This window comes from Vicugna pacos, chromosome 19, assembly GCF_048564905.1.
Source record: "Vicugna pacos chromosome 19, VicPac4, whole genome shotgun sequence".
NCBI lineage: Eukaryota > Metazoa > Chordata > Mammalia > Artiodactyla > Camelidae > Vicugna > Vicugna pacos.
In genome coordinates, this window is record NC_133005.1 from 24,836,924 (window position 1) to 24,858,503 (window position 21,580).

At 52.2% G+C, this 21,580-nt stretch overlaps 1 protein-coding gene across 1 annotated transcript; it reads left to right on the forward strand.

Annotated features, from left to right (window-relative positions):
- The first annotated feature begins 1,531 nt into the window (after positions 1-1,531).
- On the forward strand, positions 1,532-20,064 carry BPIFB1 (BPI fold containing family B member 1). The gene is made up of 15 exons (XM_006202742.4): positions 1,532-1,646; positions 4,172-4,307; positions 4,988-5,095; positions 6,033-6,182; positions 6,922-7,003; positions 8,108-8,171; positions 10,547-10,632; positions 11,647-11,826; positions 12,738-12,791; positions 13,292-13,450; positions 15,575-15,642; positions 16,537-16,582; positions 17,500-17,563; positions 18,544-18,620; positions 20,035-20,064. Exons 1-15 carry the CDS (start codon positions 1,532-1,534, stop codon positions 20,062-20,064), a joined length of 1,419 nt encoding a protein of 472 aa, XP_006202804.1.
- Positions 20,065-21,580: the final 1,516 nt, after the last annotated feature.

The window sequence follows — 21,580 nt, forward strand, 5'->3', positions numbered from 1 at the left end:
ACTGCAAGGCGGTTCCCTCTGACCCCAGTACTAGCAAAAAACACTGTCATAATCACAGCAGCAAGTAGTGAGGGCAGGCATCCAACTCAGGTCTGTCTGACTTCCAGGCCCATGATTTTCTCTTCCACCCTTGGGTTTCCTGACAGAGAAGAGGGGTCCTGTGACTTAACTGGGGTTCCCATGGCCCAGACCTCCATCAGGGTCACATTCCCTCCTTCTTGCAGGTGTCCCAGAGACCATTCATTCATTTAGCAACCACTTATTTATTAAATACCTACTAGACCAGGTGCTAGGGATACAGTGGGGAGCAGGTAGACCCAACCCTTCTTTCCGGAGCTCACGGCCTGGTCAGGGAGGCAGATACTGAATTGTTCTTGCCAGCGCCTCAAAGAGCCCACCCTGTTCAGCCCACGGAAGATACACATCATACCACATTTGTCTTTGGCAACAGGAAGCCCATGTGCTAAGCCAGGCAAGGGCTCAGGTCTCTGGGTCAGCATCCTCCATCTCTCCGAGCAAGACAGTCCGCAGGTGGCAGAAGCTTCCATGGGGGCTTGGAGGCAGAGCCAGGGTGCAAGCTGGGAAGCTCAGGACGAGGTTACAGCTGCTGGTGTCCCATCCCCTGGAGAAGACAGCGCAGCCCAGGGGCCAGAGTACCCTAAGCTCCTCTCCCAGGGGCCACCCATGGGCCTCCCCTCTCTTTGCCTTCCTCTCCCTGGCTCCTAGCAGCCACCCGCTCCCTCTGCAGGCCCCTCCCTGAGTTTCTTGGATTAAGCAAAGCCCTCTGAGTCCTACCTGAATTCTCATCTCTCTCCTGCTTCCAAACTTCCTGTCCTGGGCATGCACCAGCCGCTAGGGCAACACTTCTCCAGGGTCCGTGGCTGCAGGAAAGGGAAAGTTTGACAGAGAAAGGGATGCAGAGGTAGAGTTTTAAAGAACAAGTAGGAGTTCGGCGGGCAGGGGAGGAAGGGGGCAAGCACTACGGGAAGCAGGCAGAGCAAGGGCAAAGGCAGCGGGAGTGAACAGGGATGTTCTGGGAGCTCCAAGCAGCTTGCAGTGACTGGAACTTTACAGAGCAAAAGGGGGAAGGCAGGAAGTGAAGCTGGCTGGGGTGGGGGGGTTTGAGTGCCACAGTGACAGGGTGGGGGAAATCAGCAGCAGAAGTGTTTTGTCCTGAGCACTGATGGTGGGGATCCTTCAAGAAAATAACATGTTTTCCAAAAGCTTGCCATTTGAAAGGCACTGTGCTAAACGCTTTCTAGATACGAACTCATTTAATCCCAACTTTATAAGTGGAGTTATGATGCACACGTGCCAGATGAGAAAACTGAAGCACAGAGAGATTACGTTGATTGTCTAAGGACAGAGGCCCAGCTGGACTCCAGAGCCCACTCTCTTCACCATCTCACTAAACAGCCTCTCCTGGACCCCACGCCCCCGTCATCAGGCCTCTCTGCCCGGCTAACCGGGCCCTCTGTGCTCACTTCAGGTTCTGCCACCTGCTGCCTGCTACTGGCCAACCCTCAGGAAGATGGCCAGCCCACGGACCTTCATCTTCCTCTGTGGTTTGATGGCAGCCAACTTGGTGGGAGCCAACTTCAGCCCTCCTGCTGTTCTCAGCCTCAGCCCAGAAATCATCAAAGAAAGTAAGTTTTGGCCACCCAGGCCTCACCACCATAAGGCAAGGGGGCAGGTGGAGCAAAGGAGGAAGGGAGCTCCCCATCAGTGGGAGTGTGCAAGGCCCACTGGGATCCCAGATCCTGGGTGAGACTTGATTGGGTAAGTTACAAAGACTGGGAGTGTCTTTGATCAAGAGTCCATGACTCCAAGGTCCCCTTCTTCTTAAATTCCATGATTTCAAAACCCACTACTCTGTGGTTCCCTGGTCTGTGGAAGGGGTGTGTGGCCTCCGAATGTGACGGTGCAGCTACCTCTCTGCCCACTCTTGCTTAAACCCCATTGCCAGAGAACCTTCCCTGAGTTAGACCCAGGACGCAAGTAGTCTTCAGAGCAAAGCCCCTCGGCTGGGAGTCTGGCTGCCTGGCCCTGGCACAGCCTCATCCCGCTCCAGCTCTGTGGCCCTGGCAAGTCTCCAAGCCTCGGTTTCCTCCTCTAGAAGAGGGCCTTCCTCCCCGGGTTGTTGGAATCACCCAGTAGGACAGGAAGTGACAAGAGCTTAATGATCTCTCCAGCTGAACTTCTCAGTCTCATCACTGCTGATCTTTTGGGCCAAATACGTCTTTATTGTGGTGGGCTGTCCTGTGCATGTCCTTCCTGTGTTTAGCAGCATCCTGGGCCCAGCTGTGACCACCAATAATGTCCCCATACATTGCCAAATGTCTCCCAAGGGACACTGCCTCAGTTGAGAACCAGTGCTCCAGTGTTGTCCCTTGAGAGGGAACGAACCAGTCAGCTCCGGAGGGACTGAAGCACGTAGAGACCAACCCTCTGCATGCAGTGGGCCCCGGCTGTGGCTGGATGGGCAGGGCCGGGCCAGGTCCTGCAGGGCCAGACAGGCACTGTAGCCAGAGGAACGATCCTCAAGTAGGGATGGGGAGCAGAGAGATCTGGGTGCTGGGCGGGGAGGCAGAAGTACCCCAGGCCAACACTGAATTGCAAGCACGTAGAATTTCAGCCAGAAGGAGCTCGGAGAGGAGCAGCCAGCCAGGTTCCCCCAGCCACAGGGTCTGAGTTGAGAGTGTGCCGGTGCGGGGATTTCAGGCAATCCTGGGAAACATGTGCAGGAGATGGGAAGCAACCCAGGTAAGGGCAAGCCAGTTACCACCGCAAGCTGAAGCTCAGTCCAACTGGGCATCTGCGTTATTCAGGGCCAGGCAGGAGGCAGAAACCATGCAGTAAGCCCAACAGATGGGTTTGTATAAAGAACTATTAGCAAGAATTGGAATAATGGGAAATTGGCTAAGGAGGAAAAAAGAGAGAATTCCAAAGGATACCCTAGGTATTGGGGTACAGCAGGGGGCTCAAATCCATGTACAGTAGAAACTTGAGGGGAGAATCCTCCCCAGACCTCGTGGAAAGAGAGGGGTTGAAGCCCCCTGAGCTGGCCTGGGTCAGAGCCATTTCACAGTTGGCAGGCTGAGACCAGCTGGCAGAGAATAGCCTGCCGGGGAGCCAATGGAATTCTCTGGGAAGCAGACCCAGGAGGAAGGGATTGCTCTTGACTCCTTGGGATGCTGTCTCTGGCAAACTGCCTGGAAGGGAGCTGGGGTGCCCGCAGTCACTAGCTGCCTGTGGAGTGCTGCTCAACTTGCAGCCGGGAGCCCTGGGAGGTGACACCACTGGAGTCTGGCAAGAGGAGCACACCAGTGCCAAGAGGGGAAGCTCCTTCCTCCTCCACGTCCTCCCACTGACAGGACTTAACACTGCACCAGCCGGGCAAGGAGGATGTTTACAGGGACCAGCTCCATTATCACAGGGCAGACAAAAAGGCTAGCTTTGTCAATGAGAAGCAATAACACACAGGGACTCTGGGACATAGTGGGGGACACACACACCTGAATCATCCTGCCCAAGAGTTGAGGGAGCTGGGGTATTTATACACCAATTCCCATCAGTCATTGGCTGTGGGCTGCTTCCAGAGCATCAGCTCTCCAGCACTCGGACCTACTCTGTACACAAGCCAAAAGGGCTCTGGCTGCCAGGGAAAAAGTACAGTAGGGACTTGAACCCAGGGCACCTGGCTCCTCCTTTCTCTGCTCAGCACCCGGGGCTCTTTGGACCACAGGCCCATAGGATATGGATGCCAGAGAATCAGTAAATTTGTTTCAGCAGCGGAACAACCCCAAACAGGGCCTTATGAGTTCCCTGCCTCTTGGCTCTGGAGTGTTTGCCCCTGGCTAGTGAGAGGGATGCAGCTTCTTGTGCCAGGTGTCCTGGCCAAAACTCCTGGCAGAGGCTGGCAATGTTCAAGGGTGTGAATGGTCCCACATGTGTCCCCATTGCAGACTGCCTATGAAAATGACCCATCTGGACCATCATCCTCAAGGTCACATCTACACAGTGGAGATGGTCAGAATGGAGTCATCTATCCCCTTGCCTTATGTCCCAGTCCAAGTAACCCTGAGTGATGTCCCCTCCCAGCCTGGAGCCTGCCCCAAGCCATTCTTCTCTTCCCTCCTGCTGGACCCTAATCTCTGGGCTCTGCCTGCAGAACTGGCAGAGAAACTGAAGAATCGAGATGCTGTCAACACTCTCCAGCAGCTGCCGCTGCTCAGTACCATACACAAGGAGCCGGCCAGTGGCATCATCAGTAGACTAGTGAAGTCCGTCCTAAAGCATATCACTCAGTAAGTGCAGCAGAACCAAGCTGGGAGCTCGCTCTCAGCCCACATCTCTGCCCAAAACACACTTTGCACGCTCAGTTGATCAGCCAGCAAATATCAGTTGGTGTCAACTCTGTGTCTGACCATGAAGAATGAATCAAACAAAGCCTCTCCCCTCAGAGGCTCCCAGAGGAGTTAACAATAACCATAAGAGTGACATAGGCACTCCAAGAGGGGCAACCCCAGAGGAAGGTTGCCTGGGGTGGGACGGTGAAGAGACAAGGTGATGTTTCTCAGTAGAGGTGACAGGTGAGTCAATGACTTCATGCTCACCAGGAGACAAGGAGAAATGGCATTCTGGGCAGAGGGACCAACCTGAGCAAAGGCACAGAGGGCGAAAGTCAGAATGGCTGGTGCTTAGACCCCAAGGCGAAGAGTGAGAGGCCAGCTGGCCCGGGCACAGAGGCTCTTACAGGTCAGCCTCAGGAGCTCAGATTCATCTCCTAAGTGAAGGGGGAGCCATGGAAGTGTTCTGGGCAGGGGTGAAGGGAAGGGATGGGGCAAGACCATGCTGAGGAGGAGTCAGGGCTTGAGTCCACCTGCTAGCTGGGCATTGGGTGGGGGCCAGAAAAAATGGAGGGGACTGGTATGGAGATGATGATCAGTTGAACATATGGCTCTCATTTCTCTTTTGTCCCATCCAGGCTGAACATCACCTCAGCCAGCATCCTCCAGCTGCAGGTGCAACCCGGGGCCAAAGACCAGGAGCTGATAGTCAAGGTCCCCCTGGACTTGGTAGCTGCATTCAACACGTGAGTGTTCTCCCCGTCAGACACAGCGGGCCTGACAGCTTCACCTACTAGGTGCTCCCCGCCCCTATCTTCCATGCAGGTGTCTGGAAAAGAGACTTCCAAGCAGAAGGAAAAGCAAGTGCAAAGGTCCTCAGGCAAGAGTGCACTTGCCTTGTTCAGAGAAAGGCATAGGGGGCAGGGAAAGGGGGCAGAGTGGTAGGAGGTGAGGCCTGCAGGCAGCTGCGGCCAGATCATGCAGGGCCTTGTGCGCCAAGCTGAGGACTTGGTTTTACCAAGATGGGAGCCATACAGGGCTCTGAGCAGAAGAGGGACATGACATGACATTCTTAAAAAATCCCTCTGGCTGCTGTGCATGGGGGCGAAAGTGCAGGCAGGGAGGCTATCCCAAAGACACGGCAACAGTTCAGGAGGAGACAATAATAGCTTGGACTGGGGTTTGGAAGCAGGAGGTGGTGAGAAGTGGTCGGATTCCAAATATGTCCTGGAGGTGGGTAGGAACAACAGGATTTCCTGATGGATTGAATGGGGGCTCTGGGCGGGGCCAGAGGCCAGGGGAGATTGAGGAGTCAAGGCTGCTGGGCAACTGGCAGCTGGAGTGGCCAACAAACAAGGCAGGGAAGATCGGGAGAGGAGCGGGCTTGGGGACGGGTCCAGAGTTCCGTCTGTATACATTAAATCTGAGATGCCTGTAAAACCTTTGAGTAAGGAGTTTGGCATAAGTTTGGAAGCTAGTGGCATATGCAGAGGATTTAAACCAGCAGAGGATTCCAAAAACTGAGCCTGGGAACCAATGAGGTAAACATCTGAGAAGATGAGGAGGCCCCAGCAAGGAGACTGTGAAGGGAGGTGCCAGAGCCGGGAGACAGAGATGGACAGCAGGCTTGCTCCAGCCTGAGGCTGGGATGGAGCTCCCAGCAGTGGGTTCCTCCACTCACAGGCCCCTGCTTAAGTCCTTTGTGGAGATGCACATGCAGTTGGAGGCTGAAACCATCATCCAAGTGGAGACCAGCAAGGCGGGCCACAGCCATCTGGTCCTCAGCAATTGCTCCGACATCCGCAGAAGCCTGCACATCAACCTACTGAAAAAGTGAGTGTGGTCACCTCCCATTGGCCACCTCCTAGCACATCTGGGAGGGAAGCTAGGTGGTGGCCTTGCCCCCATTTTACAGATGGAGAACACTGAGGCCCACAGAAAGAAAGGGATTTGTCCCTCCTGACTCCTGATCTGAGGCTCCCTCCAGGAAATCTGTAATAGCAAAGAGAGTTCAAGACACCAGGGGCAAAGCAAGAAGGATGGGATTTCAGGCATCATGCCAGAAATTGCGGCAAACATTTGAAGGTGGAGAGGAGGCTCTTTCCTAGGCCTCCTCTAACCAGTGGGCAGGGCTAAGTGGAGCCATGGGTAAGAACTGTGGAGTCAGGCAAACGCATCTCCTTCATCTGCGTCCAGGTGACGCTGAGCAAGTCACCTCCCCATACCTCGCCTTTCAGGCCACAGTGAGAGGATTAGATGGGGCAGCAGCCCTCAGCAGTCAGCAGATGCTCAAAGACACGGTGCTTCCCTCCATTCCTCCTTAGCAGGCCAACTGCCCTCATCCCAGTGTCTAGCACAAATTTCTAAAGACAAGCCCCAGCCCCCGTCCCTAAGAACTCTCTGCCACCATCTACACTGGACTCTGGGTCTATACCCAGCCCTGTCTCTACCAGGCCCTGTGCCTCAGGCAAGTTCTTTCCTCCCCTGGACTCAGTCCCCTCTTCTGTAAAATGGGGGAGGGGTGATCATCTCTGACCCCGCCTAATCTCTCTCCTCTTCTCCTCTTGGGAAGGTACTCCTTCCAGGTCAACTCCTTAGCCAACAAGGTCATAAACCTCCTGGCACCAGCCCTGCCCAAACTGGTGAAAAGCGAGGTAAGTGGCCTCAAGGTATCTCTGGCCTGTGAAGACTGCTCCCTCTGCGGGGCTGGGGTGGAACTGCAAGTTGGTGCTAAGAGACCTGAGTCTCCTTGAGTGGGAAGCTTCTGGGCGTGGGTCAGTCAATCTGTCAGCAGTGGATGGTCAAGGTCAAGGTAATGAAACTGCTATAAGTCAGCCAGGAGACCTTGAACAGTGATGTGCTGATAAACTGTCAACAATTTGACTCAGGAGGGGCTGAAGGAAGGGAGCCCTGATGTGTATGTAGCATTTACTGATTTCCCTGGTATAAACACTCCCTCCATGGCCAATTCAGGCTACTAATGTGACGTCACTGAGCAGAGTCAGGAAGAGATGCGTAGTAGCTCGCTCTTGTATGGCATTTCCTCCATGCAGATATGCCAGGCGTAACCTCGAGAGCAATAGATAATAGTCAAACACAAGGAAACAATCAGGACGCAATGAGTTTTGCACTGTGGGGTGTTCACTAGCATCCCTGGCCTCCGCCCACTAGATCCCCCTAAACTGTGACAACTAAAAACATCTCCAGAAATTTCCAAGTGTCTCGGGAGACAAAATTACCCCCTGCTGAGAACTTCTGGAATTTTGAGGGGAGAGGAATTCAGGGGGCAAAGAGATGTGCCGGGGCTAGAAACCCACAACAGTCGTTCACGAGTCTGGTTGGGTCTATCTTTCTGGCCTCTGCTCTAATCTGACGTGTGGGAGGGACTCAGTAACAACTGTTTGAATAAGTGAAGGAAGGAGAGCGTTCTCCATTTCCCTCTTACGGAAACGCGGGTTCTTGTGAACTCAGTGAGTCTGATGGGGAGGGCAGCTGGCAGGCCAGGCACACCCTGGACACAGGGTAGGGCACAAACCATCGCAAAAGATCCCAGATGACACCAGGGGACTGTGGTGGGCTCTGAGCGGCGGTGATGGCTGGGGGAATGGACCTATCACCGAGTCCTCAACCCCATGGGTGAAAATCTGGCTGGCCATGGGCACAGCGACCAGCCCAGCCCAGGTGAGCTGGGCCCAGGTGACCGTGGGGCTGTGTGCTGGCCTCCGGCTGATGCAGGCCCTGCATTTGTGCGGTTGCAGCTGTGTCCTATTGTCAAGGCGGCCTTTGAGGACATGCGTGTGGACTTCCTGAACCTGGTGAGGGGTAGGTACACCACTCTCTCCCACCTTTTTCCTTTACTGCTGAGCTGGTTTCCAGGCCCTGGCTCGGGCCGAGGCAGTCCTCCCCAGATAAGGCCTGAGCAGCAACCCAGCCCAGGAGCAAGCGAGACAAGCATCATTTGATCCCTGCCCAGGATGAGCAGACAGGAAATCCCCACAGCTGTGACTTCAAAAGCACATAGTATGTGTGAGGTTCTGTGTGAGCCAGTGCATGCCCCAGATAAACCCAAGTTCAAATCAAGTTCTGCCACTGACTTGCTCCATGGCTTTGAAAAAGCCAACTCCACCTCCTTATTCTGTTTCCTCATCTGTAAAATGGGGCTTATATGTCCCTACCTCATAGGATGGTTGGTGAGGATTAAGAGTTCACAGGAGGCCTGATCTCTTTTTTCCCAGCCGGCTCCATGCTCTGAGGCCGCCGCTCTCCCTTCTGAGTAAGATGGTCCACGTTCTGCCTGTGGCATGTGTATCTCCTAGGCCTTCTCACCTGCCTTTTGAGACGGCCCACCCTCTGCCTACAGAGTGTGTATCTACTTTTACTTTGAACACCCACCCCCATGCCTCATGGCCTCTCTGGCCTTCTGAGACGGCCTGCATCCTGTCTATAGAGTGTGTATCTCTCCATCTTCACTCTATATAGCTCACTCTTGAATTCTTTCCTGCTTGAAGCCAAGGACCCTCACTTGGTAGGGCTTGTCCCAGAGACTCGACCAAGACCTGCGACACAGCCATCCTCTCTCACTCCATTTTTTCCTTTATCATTTCCTCTACACTCTCCCTACACAGTCTTTACCCAGAATATCTTATCCTTTACCACAGAAGCTGTGTTCTGGGAAGGTGGTCGCAGGCTGATAGCCTCAGAAGAATGAACAGATCCTCCAGAGTTTCTCTGAGATGCCAGGTGGATTCATCAAAATTAAGCCTGGAAAATGCCCTGATTGTTGTCGCCTTTCTGTTCTACCCAGTTTTTCCATAAAACCTCAGGACACTAGTCCCAAGATGGATTCACAGTCTCTAAGGCACTAGTCTGCTGTGCTTCCCCTTTGCCTGGCAAAGCAAAAGTGCTGTTCTTTTCTAATTCTTCCCTCCCTCCTCTGCCCAAAAAAAGAATGTACAGAAAAGTTCCAGGCACATAGCAGGTGTTCTGCCTGACACAGAGAGGGGCTGGATTGATGTGGGTGGATGGATAGATGATACAGAGACCACTGGGGGCTATTGGAGAGGCAGGAACAAGAGAAGAAACAGGTTGTATCCTCAGATCCCTCAGAGTGGAATTCTGAGTTCTTGGACCCCTCAGAGAGGGGTGGGTGGGAAGAAGAAAATTCTACCGTCTACTCTTTTGGGATCTGAAGAGGCTCATTCAAAGAGCCACCAGAGAAGAGTGGGAAGAGCAGAATCAATAGGCATTCAGCTTCCACAGAGCACCTACTTTGGGCCAAGCCCTTGGGCAGGGTATTTTATATACATGGTCTCACTGACTCCTCAGACAACTCTGTGTAGTAGGTAGGGATCATTACCCCCACTTCACAGATCAGGAAACTGAGGCTCAGAAGTTAAATTATTTATCCAAGTTCACAGAGGAGATTAGTGATAGGAGAAGGCTTAAAACCCAATTCTTCAAGTTCCAAGTCTGGCTTAATTCAGATTTGAACCAAATTTACTATGTAGCAGTCCTATACAACTTATGATGTAGGTATGCTTTTATTACCCCCTCCCCATTTTAAGATGAGGAAACTAAGGTTCAGAAGCAGGAGGAGGCTTGGGGCAGGGCGGGAGGTCTCCCCTGGAGTAGGCGGACCAAGGACCAATTGGCCCCTGCACCCTTGCGCCCTTCTGTGGTCCTCTCTCCGTTCTCCACCCAACAGCCGGTGGGAGATGGGACTCCACCGCCACCTGGCGGCCAAATGGGGAATCCCGAGGCAAATACAAGTGATCCCCTGGGCAGACTCAGACCCTGCTGAGGTGGGTCAAATCAAACTGGTGGGGGAGGTGGAGAGTTATAAACAATAGGTCAGTTTTGTTCCAAACCAGGGCTTTGGCATAGGACCGGCTGGGTTCAGATCCTTTCACTGTATACCCTTGAGCAAGTCATTTCACTTTTATGGGCCTTGGTTTCCCAATCTGTAAAATAAGGTCATCGTGAGGATTAAACGAGCTAACACAAGTAAAGGTTTAGCGCAGTGCCTGGTGCATGGTATGCGCTCAAAAAAGTGTCAGTCATGATCATCATTATGTTTATCATTGTATCAACATTACTCCTGCTCCTCCCTACTTACCCCACCCTATGCAATAATGCAGCTCTAGCCAAAAGCAGCCCCACACCACCCCATCCAATGCTTTCTCTTTGTTCCTGCGCAGTGTCCATTTCTCTCAACTCTAACCACCTGGAGTTTGATATTCTGTCTTCTGCCATCTTCAGTAATGCTGTCCATCTCATCCTGGGGGTGAGTGTCATGGGACCTCAAGGGTAAGCGGGGACATCACTGCCCTTCTCTGACTGCCAAGCATCAGGCACCACGAGTCTGTTTCAGGGCAGAAAACACAGGTCACGGTTAGGACACACAGGTGGATTTAGAAAAATCTCAACAGGCTGAACATGTCCCTTGTAAACCATTCTGAGGGAGAGAAACCAGCAGATACAATCTAAGGGCCACATACAGGACATTGACCCAGTGTCTTGATTTCCTCTGACCCTTATTTCCCCAGTCAGGGGCCAGAGTGTGTGCACTGGGTCTCCTGGCCTTTCTCTCAAGCAAGCCCGCGCCCAATCCTCAAATATCTGGTGACCTTGAATAAGAGCCCAGGATTGAGACACATCACTGAGGATCACACAGACCTAAGTTTCTCTCCCAGCTTCAGAACTCCCTGGCTGTGTGTCTTTGGGCAAGTTCCTTCACCTCTCTGAACCTCAATTTCCTCGTGTATAAAATGTAATCATAATAGTCCCCAAGGAGAGGATGAAATGAGGCTGCATGGGGCCTGCAGGCAAGAGGAGAGAACTGTCAGCTCTCTGTAAAATGTGGAGCCACACACACACACTGGCACTAGATGCCCTGGGGGACCAGGCCAAGCAAGGCAGCACGAATCTCAGACTAGTTTTTGTGGATCCCTTGGAAAACCAGCATCAAACATTTCCTTCCATTTTGTTGCAGTTTTGAATCTTCCCTTCATCGAAAGGGTCCGGGAGGTATCTGAGAAGTTGAAACCTAAATGTCAAATAAAACATCTAGATTTTTTTTAAAATTAGAGATTTTCTGAAGGGTGCAAGTGGAGTAGATGTTGCTAGGTACCTGAGATAAGGTATCATCTACAGCAAGGCACTGAATTCCAGGCTAAGCTTCCTGGTAGCAAATGCAAAAAGGGAAACAGGCTGAATGGTGTCATTTCCTTCTGGGTTACTACTGAATATGTAGTGGAATTAAAGTTCCAAGCCAACTCTCTGCTCTGTGTCTCCTTAGGCCAAGTTGTTGAACTCAGAAGGAAAGGTGACCAAGTGGTTCAATGTGTCTTTGGTTTCCCTGAGGATGCCCACCCTGTACGACGTCCCTTTCAGCCTCACTGTGAGGAAGGATGTGGTGAAAGCTGCAGTAGCTGCCTTGCTCCCTCCAGAAGAATTCATGGTCCTGCTGGAGTCTGTGGTAAGACTCAGCATGGGACAGAAGATGGAGCCACCTCTGCTGCATCATGGGGAGTTCCTGAATCAAATCAGGGCCCCCTCAGCCCCTGAGCAGGAATCCCCTGTCATGCTGGTTTACGTACCTCCAGTAATGGAGAGCTCAGTCTTGCCTCTAACAGACCCTGCCTCTGACATTAACACTGAAGTTGAAAACTTCCCTGTAACATCCTAGTTCTGCTCCTTGGAACCTGAAATACCTCTTCCTCTACCAAATAACAGTCCTGCCCAAAGGACATCTTAGATACTGACTGGCCTGTGGCGGCAGTCACACCACTGCTGTCCACTACAGGACCTCTGGCAGACAGCACGAATCTCTCAGGGCCCTCCTTCCTTCTGAGCCTAGGTGATGACACAGCCTTGGAATCCTCATCACTCCCGCACAGCAGATGACCACCAGTCAGCTGGAGTGCTACCTCTTCTCGGGGGATGGATGGGGAAACTGAGGCCCAGAGGGGGATAGAGTTGGCCCAGTTATGGGAGCAGGGCAGGGCTTCAGGTCATCTGACAGAGCCCCAAGCTCTCAGGGATTAGAAGCCAGGATAAGGGACTTGTAAGAAAAGGGGAGTGGTCACCAGCAACCACACTCCTGAGGGTAGTAAGAATTGAGTCACTTCTCTATGTCCTCTGGGAACGAGGAGCTGCCCACAAACCCAGGACCCCTGTTAACTCACCACAAAAGCCCAGGCCAGCTGGGACTTCATTCCCCACAGCTGCTGACCTAGGGGCTGTTTCCCACCAGGGACAGATGTGTGCACCAGACCACCGGGCCCTCTTGGCTGCTCTGGGGTTCTGGGGACCCCAGCAGTGGGGCTGCTGGAGGTGTGTCTCCCCCTCCCCTCCAGCTGGCCTGCTCTGTCTTCCTCTCCTCCTCAGCTTCCGGACCTGGACCACCTGCTGAAGTCAAGCATCAAGGTGATTAGTGAAAAGGTTGGTCCATTTACCATCTGCAGCTTGAAGGGTGTTTGCTGTGGTCTGTTCACTGGCCTCTGGGCAATAAAACACACATGGGACTGCTCTTTTCTTCCAGCACTGGTGACTGGAAAGGACTGGTCCCTGTCCTCATGGAGATTTCAATCTAACAGGACAGTTTGACCTGGATCAAATAATTATCATAGATAATATTTCAGTTACAAATGTGATCAAGGACAGATTCTAGGGGTATGAGAGCACTACTGGGGCACCTGATACAGTCTGGGAAATTAGGGAGGGCTTCCCTGAAGGGAAAAGTATTCCAGACAGAGGAGGAAGCAAAACTACAGGCTGTGAGATGAGGAAAGCAACAGTCTCTTCCAGGATCTGAGGATGCACAGAGAAGAAGTGGGGAAGCCAGGAAGCAGGGCAGCGGCCAGGCCGCACGGGGCCACATGGGGCCTGTGAGCCACGGTGAGGCCTTTGGGAGGCTGTACTCTGGTCTGATGTCTTTCTAGGCTGCAGATCAGCTGGGGCCCAAACAGACTGTGAAGATCCTGATTCAGGGGACCCTGGATCTCCTTCTGGACCAGAACATTGCCAGGGTGGCCCAAGAGATTGTGCTGCTAGTATTCACCACCAGTGAAGCCAAGCGTCCCCTCCTCACTCTGGGCATCGTAAGTTCAAGTGTCTGAGACATTGGCAGCAACCTGGAGGGCCCTTCTGTTCACTTTTCCTGTTCACCCCCTCTTCTTTGCTAAACATTTCCACCATTCTTTTTAGCCAACAGGGGTGGGGGGAGGGAATTCTGAACTAAAAATCAGAAGCTTTGGGGGCCCAACTCTTTATTAGTCAGGATCTTGGGGCAGAAATTTAAAGTCACATGCACAAAAGGAATTGTATTAGCTCATATAACTGAAAAGTCCAAGTCAAAATGGCTTCAGGAATAGCTGGATCCAGGTGTTCAAGCAATGTCATCTTCATTCTGCTCTCTTCCCATCTGGCGGCCTTGTTTCCTTTTGCTACCTTCATCCTCAGGCAGGTTATCCCTTCGTGAAAGTGCCCCCAAGCTGCATCAGGCTTATAACCTATCAGCTTGGCAACTCCAATGGGAAAGCTTCTCTTTCCTAGTAGTTCCAGCAAAAGTTCCAAAGCTAACTCACATTGGATGAGCTAGAGTCAAGTGCTCACTCATGAACCAATCAGTATGGCCAGAAAAATGAAATATGTAAATTTTCTGAGTTGGGACATGTGCACACGTGCGCGCACACACACACACACACCAGAGCTGGGGGATAGGGGTTAGCTCTATCCAAACCACAGGCCTGAGAGGGAAAGAGGTAATTCCTCTTCTGAAGTATGAAAAGAATTAAATCATTTCCAAATAAGTTCTTAATTGATTTTCTCAGTAACCCCAGCAGGTCAGAGCTCAGAGCTTCCATCCAGGGGGACCCTGTGGGTAAAGGTGTGGGGGTGGTGGTCATCAAAGGGCAAGCGCAATAGGAAGGTATCTTAGGTGGGGCCTCTAGAAACAGGCCCGAGACAAAGATTCTTATAAAGTGATCTATGAGGGGAGAGATCCCAAGAGGAGTACTGGGCAAGGATGTGGTCTCAGCTGGAGGCTGGCTTCCGCCTCATCCCACAGGGACCTCTGGAAGATGGTTGCATAGAGTCGAGCCCAGGTTGAAACAAGAAGGCCGGCCTTTTGGATCCCATTGTCAGTCACTGGTGGTCACTAACTGCCCCCAGGGGTAGGTAACGCTGAACCTCCCAGCAAGGCAGCTCTGGTCAAGCAAGGGCAGTTCCCCAGGGTCAGGCACAGCTGTGAACTGTTAGAAGCAGCATTCAGCAGCTGAGGAATGGACACCCCCCGCCCCCAAAAAAGGGATATGAATAGGGCACCACCTTCATGCTACAGAGGACAAGGAGAAGAAAGAGGCAAGGCGAGATTCATGATTGAGCATTGGGTCACTGAGTCCTTCCATGCATCACCGAGGAGGCCAGACAGTGCCAGGTTGTAAGAAGCTAACGTTACACTCCCCTTACCGGAGGGTGGCCGCAGGTAGCCATGCAGGTGGTCTGCACGCACCATTAGGGGGTGCCGTCCACAGAGCCCGCAGGATGCACGGCACCCTGGCTTCCTGTGTTGGGGGATGTTCTGATCCCCCAACCTGCAGCCCCAGCCAGCCTCACTCCCTAGTGACTTCCCCTCTATGGCTGATGGCAGGCACTTTTCAAAAGGCCACCAAGCCCAGGCCTGCAGGAGAAGCTGATTCTCTGGATGCAGCTGACCCGGCGCTGGAGCCAGGCACTCAGGCTCACCCCAGCCCACAGGTCAAGATGATGTCATCTTCGGCACCTGTGTTTGAGATCTGGCTTAGCTTCTGACCTTTCCAGTAACAATACTGGTTAACATTTACCAATCTGTCTGTCCCTCAGTTTGCTCACCTCTGCGATGAGGTAGTAATAGGACCTACTTCACGGTGGTGTGAGGATCAAAGGAGATAATCAGATAAAACTCTTAAAACACCACGTGACACACAGCGAGGGCTCAATGTATACAGCTACTGTCATCATCATGGGTCCTATGTGAGGTCTCTTCGAGGGGAGGGGGTACAGATTCCATCCCCACAGATGAGGAAGTGGAGGCCCACAGAGCTCAGAGCCTTTGCAAGGTCACAGAGCCAACAGCTGCAATTCAGACCACGTCAGCCTGGCTCCAGAGCCTCCGTGCATAAGCCCATACCCCACAACGGACACATCCTCTAAAAGAAGTGGGGCCTGGGCTTCTCTTGTTGCAGGAAGCCACCTCGGAAGCTCAGTTTTACATGGAAGGTCACCGACTTATGCTCAGCTTTAATAAAATCAGGTAAACATGAAAACCGTTGTGAGGATTCTGGTGATGAAAATGGGTCCTGCCTGGCGATCACTGGGTTTCTTTAAACACTCGGTGTTTTGAGCCTCTTGGGTGTGAGCGTGGAGGGAAGGCGGCTCCAGGAGGGCAGAAAGGCTGTTCCACTGTGGAGGACTGAGGATGAGAGAAAGAAGAGGAGAGGGGCGCAGCCTTGCAGCAGCCCTGGGGCAGGCTGACCTCAGCCAGGGGAAGGGACTGCCCAGCACCATCCCCTCAGCCTTGGGCAGCTGGACCCCTCCAGACAGTGGCAGTGACCGTCTTGCCCAAATGCGAAGACCCCGTGGAGCCCGGCCCAGCAGCACGTGGCTCCCACTGCCTTCTGCGCCCCTGCGTGCTCTCCCCCTGCCCCACCACCCTCCTGCTGCCCCAGAGGGAGTTCAGGGCTTGCAAACTGGAGCCTTCTGGGACAAATCAAGCCCATAGATGTGTTTTGATCAGCCCACATAGGGTTAGGGTTATTTAGTATAAATTAGTTGCCAACACATAAAAGTCAGAACATCTGACCGCCATGGGCTGCATTCCTACATGGCAGCAAACAGATGAGCTGGGAGTGAGGACGCCCTTTAGGAGAAAGAGCTCCTCAGTGCACCATGGTCCTCACTCCTGGGCTGATGTTTCTGCTTGCTCTTTGGGCAACTCTTTGTTTTCTATCCCTTCCCTTTACCCCATGCATTGCAATGTAAGCACCATGAAGCAAGGACGTTATGTGGTTCACTCCTGTATATCCAGAACCTGCACTGTCTGGTCCATAGTAGACGCTCAGTAAATAGTTGTTGAAGTAATGCATGAATGAATGACTGAATGAATGGGACTCGGAAGGACCATTCTCACGGGCATCTTCTGTTGCAGATCTGATCGGATCCACCTGTTGAACTCGGGCATTGGCCTGTTCAAGGTGAGTATTAACAGATTTTCCCTGGGGACACAGGGGATAGCCCAGGATGGTCCATTTCGAAAGGAGACATTTCCCAGGATTTGATCTGAACAAGGTCCCCACGGGCAGCCCCATGGTAAGCTGGCTGGCCTCCGTGTTCTCAGCCACAAAGTCCAACCTCCCGGTTCAGGTGTTTACTGAGCAGCTGCTGTATGCAAGACACAGCTGAGAACACACATATTCTCACAGATGCACAGATACACTTTCCTTCTGTAATGTTTTGACTCTGAATTAGAAAACAAATCTCCAGTATTCACGATCTCATTTCTCTCATACAGACTCATCTCACTGACCCTGGGCAGCCCCTTGCCCCACCCCCCACTTCAGTTTCCCCATCTGAGTCAGACTGAGTCAGAGATGTCAAATTGGCTGAATCCTGTCTTCTGCTGTGGTGGGGTGTTTGAGTTTGTTTGTTCGTGGCGCGGAGGGAGGGGGTTTTTTGGCCCTTGTGTTTTGTCTTGTCTTTCTTTCTTTTTTTTTTTTTACAAATATTTTTTAATGGGCAAGTTTCCATGTGAAAATCAGGACTTCTGGCTTCCCTTGAGAAGTCAAAAACTCAGGAAACGGAGCAAAATTCCCTCGGGGAATTCTGCTGGAACAGAGCAGTGGAGTGAGCCCCTGAGATTGGGGGTGAGCGATGCATCCCACAAATGCACCCCAACGCCCCGCCTGCCAGATCCAGGGCCAGCTGGTTTGTGCCCCACCCCCACAGCCCGCCTGGTCCCTGGAACCCTGGCAGCTCTGACCAGCAGGGAGCCTGAAATTCCCGCATCTTCAGCAGCTGCCCTTGCTACAGGGCAGAGCAGGGCCCATCCTAGGAATGACTGGGAGGGCTTCAGATTCTCAGCCAGGTTGACAGGACCCCTTCTCTTTCACAGCCTGACATTCTGAAAAACATCATCACCAAGATCCTCATGTCCGTCCTGCTGCCACACGAGAATGGTGCGTCCCCCTGCTGTCCGTCCCCTCTGCCCCCCCTACCTGCCCCCAGGCTTTAAGTGCAGGTGCTTTTCTTCTCCTGCCTGTGTCTCCATTTGGAGCCCCTTTTATTTATTTTCCGCCCATCCTCAGACCCTAGTTCTAATTCTGCCTCCTCCAGGAAGTCTTCCTTGTTATCTAGCTGGAAATGAGCTTTCCCATCTCCAACTTCCCAGCCCAATTCTTTTACTCATGCCAGAACCTAAGCATGTGTAGATGAGGCAGGCAATGCCTCAGCCTCACAGGACTGACAGCAGAAGAAAGACAGGGGTGTAAACAGACAACTAGAGCACACTCAGTGTGCCTCAGGCCGACCTGGGCTCAAGTCCTGACTCCGCTTCTTGCTGGCTGCCTCGCCTTGGACAAGCTGCCTTATCATTTTGGGCCTCAGTTTCTCCATCTGTAAAATGGGAAAGATAAGAGCACCTTCCTCAGAGCAAAAAGAAGAGGTTTATAACGGGCAGGAAGGGATGCCTGGCAGTCAGTACTTAACATTTCTTAGCCATTGCTGTTGTTGGCATTGTTATTTGTGTCACTAGTGGAGGAATCCAAGAGAAAAGGTGGCATTATTCTTATTCAGCCCCAGGTCATAGGGGTGGAGAGAAGTAACCTCTGCCCACCCTGCCCGATTCAATTCTTTATTTTATTAGAGTGAGTAATCTCAAAGTATAGGCACTTCTACTATGGAAGATGGGAGCCCCTGATGGTTCTTGAGCAGGAGTGTGAAAGGATGTGAGGGGTGCCCTTTGGAGCAGCCAGAAGCTGGTGCTGGAGACAGTGAAGGGAGAGATGGGGTAGGTGGATGCCAGAGTTGGAGAACAGGCAAGCAGAGGCAGAAGGGACAGTCTGAGTCGGGCGTGCCAGGCTTGGGAACGGTAAGCCTGCCTCTGGCTGCCTAAACCCACCCCAGGCCCACCAGTCTCTGACCACATTTATGATTTCAGGCAAATTAAGATCTGGGATCCCATTGTCAATGGTGAAAGCCTTGGGATTCAAGGAAGCTTCATCTTCTGTGACCAAGGTGAGCGAGGTTGAACATCCTGCCCCAGGGAGGGCACCACCGCAGGGAGAGCCCTGGGCTGGGAGGGGAGGCCTGTGCTCCAATCCTGACCCCTCTGGTCATTTGTGGGGGACCTCGGGCAAGTCCCTTCTCCTGTCAGGTCCTCACGTCCTCATGTGTAAGTCTAAGAGGGTGGCTGTCCTAGCCTGGGGTCCATGCGCCTCTAGCTTTCTCCATCCTACCTCGTTCTGGTAGGGGGAGGGGGGGAGGCTTTGTTAATTGGTTTCAAAGGCAAGGTGACATTTGACTTACTTTCAGCTGCCCACCCTCAAAAACCGTGCCCACGCTTCAGCTGGCTTTGATGGAGAATTATGAGGGCATATTGTGGGTGATACCAAAAGAGGTTGGGTCTAGACTCAGTGACCAGAGGACTGGTTCAAATCCCAGCTCTGCCTCTCTAGCCAGGGGACCTGAGGCAGGTCCTTTGACCTCTCTCAGCCCAGTTTCCTCACCCATAAAACCCAGCAGATGTCTGAATACGCAGTTCATGCTCTAGTGAACTACATATCATGATCCAATTATAATATAAGCAGTTTATCTGACACATACTGCAACTGATTCATGTTGGATAGACAACTGGTGTCCACATAAATGGATGGCTAGAGCTTAGTTTATTTCATATATCTCTTATTAGGGGGCATTTAGCAACTGTCCTCTTTTTTTTTTTTAATCAAGTTGCAAAGCGTAATCCATCCTTTGCAGTTTGGGTTGGAAAGGTATCATCTCACTCTTTGGATCTGTTTCCAAATTTCCTGTTTTGCTCTATTTGCTTGTTTTGGACCAGCAGCACATCGGTGTCCCTTTTATAGCCTTATAATAGAACATGTTTTTATTTTCACTTTTTTAGAACATGTTTTTAAATATAGTCAAAGGAATGAATAAATGGAGAGATATGAGATAAAGCAAGTATGGTTTAAAAAAAAGTTAACGGTAGAATCTAGGTGATGAGTCTGCATGTTTTCGCCACAAAATTCTTCCAATCTGGCTGTATATTTGAAAATTTTCATAATAGAGTGTTGGGGGAAATCTAATAGATTATGTTCCTCTAGTCACACTTAGTTTCTCAAAAAAGAGTAGAGTGTTATTAAAAAATTTAGCTGCCTAGGAATCTGAATTTTACAAAACTTCTTGGGAGTTTTGTGATCTGCTAGGCTTGGAGACTATGGTCCTGTATAATCTCAGATAATTTACCTGTTCCCCCGACCCCGCATGGTGTCCCTGTTCTCACACAAACCTTCCAAGAATTCTTTATGTGTGAGTTCAGGGTCATGACCCCCAGTGGCAGTGATCACCTTGTGGAGGACAAACCAGCAAAAACCACAACAGGGCAGGATGTTAAAAATAACCTTTTTTGACTTTTCTCCTCCAATTCCAGGATGCCCTTGTGATCACCCCAACCTCCTAGTAGAAACCCGGACCACTCTTTTCTCTCCCAGTGAAGACTTGGACGCTGGCCACCCAGGGCGGGCTGGGGCTCAGTGGGAGTGTGGGAGTCTGTTCTGTAGACTGTCCCTCTCTGAAATAAAGAAACACTTGTCTCTGACTCCTGCCATCTGGAGTGTGTCTTTGTCCCAACTCAGGAGTCATTTTTCCCCTGGCAGGTTATGAATTGGACATCCAAGCCACATCTAGGTCTCGTTCAGGCAAATTTGAGGCAATCTAGGCCATGCCCAAGCTATGCCTGGGCCACATCAGGTCACCCATGGACAAGGTCCAAGGTCTTGACCACCTCCCTGGCCTTCAGAAATAAGAAAGCCGGTTGTCCCCTCCTGTCTTCCATGTCAGCCTCAAGACCACCTATGATAGGACAACCTTTTCTGTGGGGGACACACATTGTGTTGACCTTGGCAGTGTGGTGGGTCGAAGGCTTTCTGAGCAGTGTGACTCTGGAGGCACGCTGTGAGTTCTGGCCTGGCCCCCACTTTGCATGGTTGTTTGACTCTGGGATGTATCTCCCACTCTGTGAGTCTCAGTTCACTTCTCTGTAAAATGGGGAGAGTCACAGTCCCTACCTTGGAAGCCTGTGGTGAGGATGAAATGAGAGAAAATGGTCCCTGGCACATGGGAGGTGCTCAGACAATGTCACCTGTGGGTGATGTCATTGTCACTCCTGTTAGCTGGCCTCCAGGATGTTGGGTCTTATCACTGACATCCTGCTGGGACAGCGCGTGACTGCCATTGTCTCCCTGGCCGCCCTCATGCCAGCAGGTTCAGGACAGACGATGAGGCCCCTGTCCTCCAGAGTCTGGGCCTGCCCCAGCACACAGAGCCCTTTAGTCTCATGAGGGGCCTTGCGGGAAGGGACGGGGGTGTGTTTCAGGAAAAGATGTTACCTACCAGAGTAAATACAGGCATAAGGACAGCTCACAGTGTGGAAAGGCAGCCAGGAAGGAGTTTCTCCTGTCTCCAAGCCCTGGGCTAGGCCGTGAGGGTCACAGAGGGGCCGGGACAAGACTCTGCACCAGGTGCTTATACCAGGGTCGGCGAACACTCCCTGGGCAGCTGCTAAGCGCCAGGCCCTGTGCTCCCCACGCATCCTAGACTTCCAGCCACACTTTGTGGTCCACGCCCCACACACCACGTTCCACTGTTTTTCTAAATCATATGAAATCTGGGTCTGAACCCCACCCCCAAGGGAGATGACACAGCCCATCCCCATCCTGTCTGGGGTAGGTCTCCTCCGGCTCCCTAGGGTCTTACAAGGTTCTGTTGTGAGGGCTTCCGGGGAGCCTGGAGGACGTGGCAGGGCCTCTGGTCTTTGGTCCTATCCAGTCCCGATGGAAGGGTCACCATTCCAGCCCACAGGATCCTGTCAGAGGTGAGCAGCTTGGACACCGCAGGGCTACTTCTCCAAAACAGGCATGGCCATGGCTCCCGGGTTCTGACCACCCCCAACCTCTTGGGCTTCCTGGAGGTTGGTG